Here is a 12,134-nt window from a genome sequence, read left to right as displayed (position 1 = left end):
ATGGATGAAGGGATAAACAAGAATACATGTATACAATGGAATATTATTCGGCCACAAAAAAGAATAAAATTTGCCATCTGCAACAACAAGGACAGGCTTAGAGGGTACTGTGCTGAGGGGAGTAAGTCAGACAGAGAAAGACAAATGCTATATGATGTCATTTATATGTGTAATCTAAAGAACAATATAAATTAACAAAAGAGAAACAAGTTTATAAACAAAGAGAGCATTTTTATGGTTGCTATGTGGGGGAGGAGAATGGGGGAAGAGGGAAAGGAATTAAGAGAGACAAATAAAAAGATATTTAAAAATATTACTTTAAATGTAAATAAACTAAATTCTCCAATCAAAATATACAGGGTGGGTGAATGGATAAAAAAAACAAGACTCATACATATGCTGCCTACCAGCAACCCACTTCAGATCAAAAGACACACACACACTGAAAGGGATAGAAAAAGATATTGCGTGCAAATGGAAACCAAAAAAAGCAAGAATAGCAAAATTTAGTCAAAATAGATTTTAAAACAAGGGCTGTAACAAGAGACAAAGAAGGGCGTTATATAATGATAAAGGGATCAATCCAATAAGAGGATAAAACTCTTGAAAACAACAATGCACCCAACGTAGGAGCACCTAAATATATAAAGCAATTATTGAGGAACATAAGGGAGAGACTGATAATAAGAGTCATAGTGGAGAACTTCAACACCTCACTAACATCAACGGAGAGATCATCCAAACATAAAATCAACAAGGAAACAGTAGCCTTAACTGACACATTAGACAAGATAGACTTGATATTTTTTTAAATATTTCACCCAAAAGCAGTAAAATATGTTATTTTCAAGTGCACATAGAACACTTTCCATGATAGGTCACAAAATAAGTCTCAATAAATTTAAGAAGACAAATCATAACAAGCATCTTCTCCAATCACAGTGGTATTAAACTAGAAATCAATTATAAGAAAAAAACTGAAAAAGACAAACATGTGGAGGCTAAATCACATGCTACTAAACAATGAATGGGTTAACAATTAGATCAAGAAGAAATCAAGACACCTTAATAAACTTAAAGCATGTGAAGGATCTATACACTGAAAACAGTAAGATATTATTAAAAGAAACAGAAAAAGACACAAATAAATGTAAAGATATTCCATGTTAATTGATTGGAAGAGTCAACATAGTTAAAATGGCCATATTACCCAAAGGAATCTACAGATTTAATGCAACCCCCATCAAAATCTCAATGGCATTTTTTAAAGAAATAGAACCAAAATTAACTCAAAACGTATCAAAGACCTAAAAATAAGACTTGAAACAATAAATTACATAGAAGAAAACATAGGTATCATGGATCTTGAATTTAGAGAGGATTTTATGAATTTGACCTCAAAGGCAAGGGAAATAAAAGCAAAAATAAACGAATGAAAACTATATCTGCACAGCAGAAGAAACCATCAATAAAACAGAGGCAATCAACTGAATGGGAAAAGATATTTGCAAACAACTCCAATAAGAGACTAATATCCAAAATATACAAAGAACTCATATAACTCAACAACAACAAAAAATCCAATTTAAAAAACGGGCAGAGGACCTGAAAGACTTCTCCAAAGAAGACATACAAATAGCCAACAGACATAAGAAAAGATACTTAATTTCACTAGCTGATAAGGGGTTAATATCCATATAAGGAACTATAAAGAACCCATGCAACTTAACACCAAAAAAAAAAAAAAAAAAAAAACCAATTAAAAAATGGGCAGAGAACCTGAATAGATATTTCTCCAAAGAGGACATACGGATGACCAATAAACATATGAAAAGATGCTCAACATCAGGGAAATGCCAATCGAAACCATCATATTATTTCACACCTGTCAGAATGGCTACCATCAATAAGTCAACAAACAAGTGTTGATGAGAATGTGGAGAAAAGGGAACTCTGGTGCACCATTGGTGGGACCGTAAATTAGTAGAGCCAATGTAAAACAGTATGGAAGCTCCTCAAAAAATTAAAAATATAACTACCACATGATCCAGCAATTCCATTTCTGGGTATTTATCCTTAGAAATCTAAAACACAGGAAAAAATTAATTCAAGAAACTTTTAAACACAGTACTCTAACTATACATTCTTTCTAAGACATATATATAGTCTAATGACCAAAACATGCAAAAAAATCTTGACCTTTATCCAAGTTTGTTGCTGGCAGTGGTACTACCATAATAATCCCTAAACTATTTTGCGTGTAGCTGATGCTACAGAAAAATGAATAAATATTATGATGTACTGGAAACCAAGGTTTTTACCCACGAAGAAGAAAGGTACAAATATGGAATGGGGAAAGGTGAATAATACGACCTATACGCACACACACACAAACATCCTAGATCTGTCCATGAAAAGGCCTAAACGCAGTAACATCGCAGTAGAAATAAACACACTGGATGATCAGATAATAGTGTCCCAACCATTCTTCACTAAAAGGAACCTGAGCTCCTTGGGAAAACAGCTGACTTCTAGTCTGGGGCAGAGAAATTACTAGATAAGCCTGAAACATTTTATTCTTCTAGAAAGCAGGGAAGTGCTCAAAAAAATGGTAGGGACTTATCAAAAGGACACAGGAACTAGTATGAAGGGATTCTCACTGGCCAAATTTAAGATAATTTGAAAATCAAAAAGAATTATGATACTTGATTATAAAATATTGAAAGAATCAAGTTGTGTATAGTAATGTCTAAGTAGATGAAATACAGGTAGAGAAACTTCTTCTTTACAAAAGAATGCCATCATACAGTAGAGGAAGAATCTTCAGTCGCTGGGTTAAAGTTCGTTGGAGAATAGTGTCAAAGTATCACACCACAATTACTTGTCAAAAACAAAAAAAAAAAATTAAAGAGAAATAGCAAAAGGGAAAGGGTATTTTTATAATGCAGATTTGGCAGTAATCACCTAGCATTAGCAATAGTGGAACAACCTGACATTATATGTCTCCTCCTGTGATGCTACGAGGTTACAATGTCACCTATGTAATAATGCAACAAAAATGTTTAACCTAAATCTATGATGAAACAATTAGTAAAATATGGGACATTCTACAGACAGTTAACCTGGACTCTTCAAAAATTTCAATGTCATCCAAAAACATGTGACTATTCTAGAATGATTTAAGGAGACTAAAGTAATATAATAATGAAATGTGATGTATGCATCTTGACTGGGCCCCAGATTGAAAAAAAAAAATGTCAGCTATAAAAGTCATTTCTTGACAAATAAGGAAACTGCATATTTGATGTTATTACTGAATTAGTGTCAATCATCTTAGTTATAATTAGTATTGTAGTTATATAAGAAAATGTCCTTACTCTTAAGAGAGGCACGCTGAAATATTTAGATGTGAAGTGTATGTCTGCAACTTACTTTTAAATGGTTTAGGAGAAAAGTACATGTTTATGTGTACACAGAAAAATATAAATAAATGAATCTAACAGAATTTTCCACAAAATATCAAATTATCCCACTCTTAGTGTTTTTATGTCATCGAAAGTCTGTTAAAATGAGATACAGAGGAAGAACTACATCTGTATTACACCAAAACTTCTGGTTTTAAATGGGCAAATAAGCACTAGGGAGGTTAAAGAACTGTTTTGAATGAACTGTTTGGGGCATTAGGCAGACGCTGCTACAGGGATTTATTACCATTGTTGGCACTCCAGATATTGCATGGTTTTAGCAGTATGCTTGCGGAATACTATTAAATGTCAGAAAATTCCAGAACCAAAAAGAACAGGAGAAACACAAAACAAAAATTCTGTGAATCTGAGTACAGTAACTTGCAAAGACTACCAATCGTCTACTGCAGGGGTCCCCAAAACCCAGGCTGTGACCAGTACAGGTCTGTGGCCTATTAGGAATCAGGCAGCACAGCAGGAGGTAAGCAGCAGGCAGCAAGTGAGTGAAATTTCACTGGTATTTGCAGCCGCTCCCCAGCACTAGTATCACCACCTCAGCTTCACCTCAGATCAGACATTAGATAGAGTCTCTCTCATAAGAGCACTAGTTCCTGGTGCCAAAAAGGTTGGGGACTGCTGGTCTACTGTGTCCAGCATTCTAGCAGCCAGGATTCCTCTATTAACTGGCACTTGTGCCATTTTTTCTATACAAAATCAGTATTCCAAATGATGGCCAAGTGTCACCACAGGATCTTGACAAGACTTCTAAATCATTAAAGTTAACTACGTTCAGTTTCACTTCAACATATCACAAGTTTTGTAATATTCTGATCCTTTCAAATCTGTTGACCTATATTTGATATATATGATAGCTCTCTATTAACTGGTATATCTGATTAATGAGATCTATAGCTTAACAATGGTGGAAAACGATGAAGTAGGGGTGTGGGTATTGGAGCATAATATAAGATTTCATGATAAAAAGTAGACACTTACCACAGTAACTTTTACAAAATAGACCTAACAGTGACGGCAATAAAAAAACTCAATAATTTCTAAATGTATTATTCAAAATGTATACTCTTACGATCTTTGTTGTTTTTGAGTGTTTAATTGAACAAATAAGTATGGTCACAAAGTGAATTCCAGTCTAACCAGGATATCTGCAGATGGGAGAAACAATTGGGAGTTGGGGTCTTTGACAGTCATCACACTATGAGGCTGGTATTGTTATTAGCACCATATTAAAAGTGAGGAAACTGAAAGACTAGAAATTAAGTAACTTCCCCCAAACCACGTAACCAATAAGTGAGCATAGCCAGGGTTCAAACACAAAGTCCAACTCCAGAGCCTGCTCTCAGGATAACTATACTATTTAGTATTTGCATTGTTTATTTGTTTGCTTTTGAGGAGGGGCTTATGTCACTCTTTACTGAACACTGCACAAGTACTTCCCTGGTGTCATTTAATCTTCACAATAACCTTGTGAAGCACAATTATTTGTATTTCTCAGACGAGAACACACGCTGAGTAATCTGTCCAAAGTTATACTCCCAGTAAGTGGAAAAACTAGGACTGAAAACCAGGTGTGTGTCATTCCACGGCCCTTATCCTAGCGAGGACTACACTCTGCCTTCAACATTCTATGTATAAACTATTCTTTATTTTTCAAGAAAGCAAATCTACTAGACAACTTTTGGTTGTCAAACATGTGTTCCTATTTTTGTTTGGGATTAATAACATTAAATTTCCCTGAAAATATTCTTTGTTGTAATTAGTAAGATTCTACAAAGTGAGGATTTTATAATGTAGGAAATTATCATAGAAAAGCCCTCAAAAACTATTTCAAATCCCTAAGTTCAACAGGCTTGAAAGCCTGTAATAATTAATGGTATGTATGCAAATCTAACCAAAAAAGGCCTTGCACTAGTTCAAGATCAGTTGAGGATATGACATGACTGAAGCTTCATATCATACATTATCAAACGTTTTTTAAAAGCACATTATAGAGTTCACAAACACACCAAAAATGTTCATCATGTATATAATAGCTCTTCTTTTAAAATAAGAAACCATTCTCATTTTACTTATTTACTTAAACCCTGCTTATCCCAAAAAGAATTTAAAACAGTTGAAATCACTCTCACTGAACCTTGAGTGGAACCAAGAAACTCAAAAGTCCTGGTTGCCAGATGGTTTGTAAGATTCTGATGCACATTTCCCATATGTAGCCAGAGCAACTATGTGTGACCTTCAGAAACTTTCCTAATCTAAAAAATGAGAATAACAGTACCTGCCTCACAAGGCTGTTGTGAGGCTTCATGAGCTGACACATGCAAGATTATAACTGTGCCTGATATAAGCATTCTGTGTGTTTTTATTATTGTAGTTGATGGACATCCATGACTGAAACACCACTTGGATGGAAAAATACCCATCAGCTTTCTCCATCTCTGAAGAAGCTGAGGAAACTCACTCAGAACTTGATCTCACACTTGTCCTCTTAACATCTGAATCCTTCCACTACTGCACATGGTAAGAACCCTTGTTCATAGCGGGGGGGAAAAAGCTTCAGCTGACTTCTCCATCCAATCAAACTACCACTCCATCGTTGTTGTTTTTTTGGTTTTTTTTTTTTTGCTAGTTTTCACTGTTAAACTTCTTGAATATATTTTCTGTAGTACTGTTTCTAATATGATTGAGATGTCCCTTAGAAAAACCAGCTGGCATTACCCTGAGGAAGACAGAACTTGATTTTGTGAGTTTCCCCAGAGCTGTGTAGAAGCGGGAAAACAAACAGAATAACACAAAAACCAGAAAGCTAATATACTAACTAATGGAGAGAAGTATATTTAGCTTAAGGTCTTGACAGTTAAATCCTCTAATCAGTTCCTTCTCTTCCTTTAGGAAATCTATAAATAGAAAGCCAAACTTTAATGAACCCATTTGCTGGGACAGTTTAGTCATAGGGACCAGATATTTAAGCCTCTGGGCAGTGTACCACATTCTCTGAAGAGTCCTGGAAAAAAGACTTTCAAATTCTGCCTCTCCAACTCCCATTTTTCTACATTTCCATGCTGCCCATCCACATTCTGCTGTGACAGTCTTTCTTTAGATATGTTAATAGCATCTATTAGACTACATCAAGTCCCACTCTTTCTGCCTTCAACCTGAAAGAGACAGACATCTTTTAAGATGTCTTCTGCAGAAAACTGAGTTTATCTATTAAAGTCATTTTATTAAGCCAATTGTGAGTTCTGCTGGTGGCACATCATACCACGTACACTACCCGACTCCCACCTTCTAATCACTTTCTCTTAACTTTTGGATTTCATTCCTCAACCCTTAAAGAATGAGAACTCTTTACAGTTCTCATTCTTTTGTATTTCACTACTGCAATCCGTACAATTTGCCACCCATTTCTTAAAAACTTTTCCCATCACTGGCTTTAATGAAGCCAAAAACCTGTTGCTTCTGTTCATTTTAAACTGCTCTGTGGTACCTATCGTGAAGAGTCCAGGTCCTAGAATCACTCTGGCCTGGATCCAAATCCGGGCTCTACTCCTTACTAGCTATGTGCCCAAGGAAAAGTTACTTAACTTCTCCAAGCCTTTTTCCTCAACTGAAAAATGGACATGACATAATTGCCTATTAAGCGCTTAGCATAAGCTTATTCTGGCGCAAAGTAATCACTCAATAAATATTAACTATTATCTCTGTGTCCTAAATCTCAGCTCCTGGCATTCTATTTTCCTCTCCTACCTTGCAAAATTCACTACCTCAAATAGCTTTGACTAATACTGCAATTACGTATATTCCTGAAGTTACTGTTGCACAACTAAACCTTTCACTCTCTTCTCAGTAGTAAAATCACTATTTGTATATTTCACCAATATCTAAGAAATAACCTGCAGAAAACTGATTTCATCTTTGTACTCTTTCTTAAAACACTCATTTCCCTTGGCATCTTCAATACCATACTTTCCAGATTTTTCTTCTCTAGCCATCTCTTAGACTCTACTGCCAACTCATTCTCCTGTACCAGACTCTAAATGCTAGTGTTCTAACATTTAGAGAAAGCCTAAAGGTTTTCTTCATTTCTCATATTATACTCTCCCTTGGCGAGCTCAGTGTGTCATCATGACTACAACTGCAATCTATAAATAAGTAAACGACTTCCATATTATCTGTGGTACAGACCTCACCTCTGAGTTCTAGATCCCTATAGCCAACACCTACTAACATCACAGTGAGACTCAACAAATCCAAAACTAGATTCATGATCCATGATCAACCAAACCTAGTTCTTCTCCAATATTCTGTTGTTGTTAGTGAATGAATGGCACCACCATCCACCCAAGTTGCATTACACAGAATTCTAGAATTGTAAGAGTTATCCTTTATAGCCTTCCTCTTCTTCTCCCTCCAAATCTAATCTATTTTAACTTCTATTATATGAATCTTGTTGTATGAATTTCGATCTATTTTTATGCTAATACCAAAATAACCTCCCTTGCTGGTTTCATTCCCCTATTGCCCACGTTATCACTATGATGCCAAGGTCTCTATCAAATCAAACTCCTGACTTCTCCACTTTTTCTGTTCATCCCACCCTCACATTTCAACAATCTAATTTCTTATTCCTTCTGAATATTTATCTACTCTAGCCACAAAAATCTACTTTATCATATCTGCATATGATTCATTCTTTCCCATCTCTCTTCACTGGCCAAACCATGTCTTTTTCTCTCTCAAAACCTCTCTTGGAATCCTTCACTCATTAACTCAACCCGATATCACTCCCTACTGGGGAAAAAAAGACAGACACAGGGCCATAATTTATTTGGTCCAACAATCATTCTTTGACAGTGACACCAACAAAACATATGACAGTTTCCCTCCCAGACATGGTACTCAAAATCTGTCATTACCCAAATACACTAATTATTTCCTTTAATATCAGCACTGCATCTATGAATATATACGTTTTATGTCTTTTATAAACATGTATATATTTGCAGTCTTTTCTATTTCATAAGGTTATGAATCTCACAAGTTTAACATCAACTGTATAAAACTGAACTTCCTTTTTTTGTTCTGAGTTTTCTCTCTAAGCATCAAGGTACTCTTTTCATTTTAACATTTTCGGATTTGGTGAAAAAGCTGATACTTTTCTCATTCACATCATTTGTGATTTTGAACATAAGAATAAATACAACACGAATCATGCCCTTATACTCTGCTTAAAGGGTAGGATCCAGCTGTATTCATATTTGTATTCCTAGCTTCCATGATAATGTCTCAAGGAGAAGGTGCTCAAAACACGTTCAACATAATTAAAAGAATTCTGCTTAGTACTGATGTAATTAATGTTCAGGAACGCAAAAAGGAATGCAGTTCTCAAATATGTTAACTCTGCTTTTTTTTTTTTTTTAAATGATCTTTGGGTTTTAAAAGGGGTAGAAAGAATTGATGCCCAGCATAGGTGAGGAGGCTAATGTAGCACCTTGCTGCTTTAAATGAAATGAAGTGCATCGTGAATGTGATCACTGAATCGCTGCCAGTGGGGGAAGCATGGAGACTAGGAGGGTTGCCAAAGACTGGAAAAGAACAAACAAATGCAGGTCTGATTTTTTTTTTTTTAATGGAAAGAACTGCCAACAATAATCCACTATACTTGATATCAATCTTCCTAAATTCAGATTATTTATTTTAAAATAGATTATTTATTTAATGTTATTTAAAAATAGCTCCAATCACTTACAAAAGAAAGTGGTAAGCATTTGTGGAACCAACCTGAGTTATACCAAACTAATCTAATTTCCAATTTTTTTTTTAAAAAAAAGAGTGTGTTTGTATGTTTATAGTTAGATCATACATCGAAAAGCAGTAAAAACAGTGTGTCAGTAGGATTTCAACAAGGTGTTTGACCAGGTCATTACACCCATATGGGTAAGATAAACATAAGATGGTTAACAGTACAATCTAGTAGCTAGGTAATTGTTTGAATGACCATAACAAATGCTCATCAATGAATTGCTACCCACCTGAAGGGCAATTCTATTGGCAAACTTCAGGACTCTATCTGTGGCCTTCTACCATTCAACAATTTTATCAATAACTTGAATGAAGATGTACAAGGTTACTATACTACTGTTGACATCCAATGACTTGAAACTCAGGGGTTCAGTTTCATGAGTCAGGATCTAAAAATACAATGACAAGCCAGAAAAATGGGCTAATTCTAATAAAATGAAATAGGGAAAACTATCTAAGGGATCAATCAATACCTGTGTCCAAAATATATATATATAAAACTGATAAAGGGGCAAGCACTGTGACTTAATTGCCACATACGTAAGCAAAGGTTTGAATAGCTTTTGTTGACCGCAAACTTAGTTCAATTTGACAGCAGCAAGTTCAATATGTTGTAGATATCAGAAAAGCTAATGTGATGGTAGCTGCAGCAGCAGTAATATCTCAAACATGGGAGAGAGCAGTCCTACTCAACTCTGGAATGATCAGACTACCACTGGGTTATTGTGTATCCTTCTAGGGGTCATAGTCTTTGAAGGATCTTAACCATATTGGCACATTTTCAGAACAGAACAACCAGGATGCTTAGGAGCTTGGATACTCTTCCACAAAAGGAAAGACAAAAGGATATAGAGATTTATAAACAGGACTAAATGATACCTTTGGAAGAAAATGATGGCTACCTTCATTCAGTCATTCAACAAACATGAATTTCAAGCCCATTTCAGTGGACATTGTGACATTGGCTTGGGATACAGAGAGAAGATACTCTGTGTCTGTGAGTTGAAAGAGCCATGTTCTAAATAAGGATTAGATTTTCTATATGATTTCATAAGGTAGAGACAGGGTCAATGTAAAGAAGTTAGAAAGTAACCAATTACAACTCCATATAAAGAAGAGTAGTATTCTTAGAGTCGAAGCTGTCTCATGAAGGAAAAAGCTGCCTGAGAAGGCTGTAAGGTTCTGATCACTAACAATGTACAGGCATTGAACTGGACCATCTTTAACATTCCTCACATTCTACATTATGATTCTACACTTCTTCAGGAAATGGACTTTCACCAGATTAATTCTACTTGTATACTTCAGCATCACAAGTTTCCTACAGTTGTTATTTCTAACTGTACCCTGTCCCACAATGAAGCAATGCTTTAGAATTGGGAACAGACCCAAAAGCAACAGAAATAATGAAATATGGGAAGAAAGTGCCTCATCAGCACACAGAACACAAAAATATCAATACTGTTCAATGTGCCATGTATCTGTAATGAAAATGTAAGAACTGTCTATCCTTTAAGTCATAAATTCAATTAAAAAGTGTTACACTCACTAAATGTAAACAAGGATTTATTATCTACTGCATTTCTTGTTGGGAGCCATTTTTTTTTCTAACCAACAAGGAAAAAATTTTAACTTAAGATCACTTTGAGAATTTGTGTCCTAAATAAGCACTCCAAAACCCTCTATTATAAGGTTATGTGGAAATGAAGTCTGAAAAAAATTTCTAATAAGAAATGATTCATCAGCTATAGCAGGCCAAATACCATGAACTAATCAAATCGTGGAATTCTGATTAAATGGATACTTAAGTTTAATCCATTTTAAAAATCACAGGCAGGATAAACACAGAGAAAAGGCCTAGAGTATTTAGTTCTGGCTTTTATAAATTGGTTTAAGATTATTTAAGCATATTTTCATTATTTTACTTTGTAATTCTAACAGTCTCATTTATTGACTCTATTTGCTGCAGCTGGGCATTTAAGTTCACCCTTCCAAACCGTTAATATTAACTTCTTGGAAGCAGTCCCGTACACTTTAGCGCTTTCTCAAGTTAGATGCAATAAACGGGCCACAATTCAATTTCCAAGGGCTCTTTCTTGTAAACAGCAACCCAGAAAGACAAAAGTGAAAAAAGAAAAAGGGGCATCTTTAACCACCAGCCCCGATAAAAGGTTTTCCCTCTGGCTGTCAACTCTGACGGCTCTCTACCATTTCTCAACACACTGCCTGGTCGTTACGGTTTAAAAAGAAAAAGAAAAAACTGGATTCCAGTTTTCCTGGGACGGGGAGATCCCCTTTTGCAGAAGTGGCTAAAGCTAGGTTCCCTACGGGATTTCATTTCGTTGCCAAGGCAGCGCCAACCCAAGTCGTTCGGCACGAGGGCAGCTCCCGCCCGCCGGAGCCCAGCGGGGCACCAGCCAAGCCCCGAGCCTCCGCGGCTGCAGAGTCCCAGCCGTGACCCCGGACGGCCCCGCGGGCGCCCCAGGACCGCGGCGAAAGGCGGGGAAAAGCGGCTCGACTTACAGTGACACCATCCTAGGTGACAGCACCAGTGCAGCTTGAAGCACTTGCCATGGCTGTGCGTGGCACAGATGGAGAGCCCATCGCACGGCTGGAAGTCAGGTCTGCGGGCAGCGCAACTCCGCGCCAGGGCCTGAGCCTCGTCCACTTTCTCGCTCTTCCAGCCCCGCTCGGGCGCCGCCGCTGCACTCATTTCCTCTCCCTCCGCGGAGTCGAGACCGGGAGCCCGGGAGAAGCGGCGTCCGGGCTGCCAGGAAGCCGAGTCGGCTGCTGAAGCGGGAGGGCGCGGCGCGGGCCGGGAGTCACGCCAGCGCGCGGCGGCGGCGGCGGCGG

General features: G+C 36.9%; 1 protein-coding gene across 1 annotated transcript in view; it reads right to left on the bottom strand.

Moving 5' to 3' along the window:
* The window catches only part of CUNH3orf70 (chromosome unknown C3orf70 homolog), a 56,330-nt gene extending 44,250 nt beyond the window's left edge, over positions 1-12,080 (bottom strand). Inside the window, exon 1 of the mRNA XM_011382192.2 lies at positions 11,805-12,080. Coding sequence (XP_011380494.1) covers positions 11,805-11,994 — 190 coding nt within the window. The 5' untranslated portion in view covers positions 11,995-12,080. The remainder of the gene's footprint in view (positions 1-11,804) is intronic.
* Positions 12,081-12,134: the final 54 nt, after the last annotated feature.

Source organism: Pteropus vampyrus, unplaced genomic scaffold (assembly GCF_000151845.1).
Source record: "Pteropus vampyrus isolate Shadow unplaced genomic scaffold, Pvam_2.0 Scaffold14, whole genome shotgun sequence".
Lineage (NCBI taxonomy): Eukaryota > Metazoa > Chordata > Mammalia > Chiroptera > Pteropodidae > Pteropus > Pteropus vampyrus.
The sequence above is the reverse complement of the archived record's forward strand: the minus strand, read 5'-3'. Positions and strand labels throughout refer to the sequence as shown.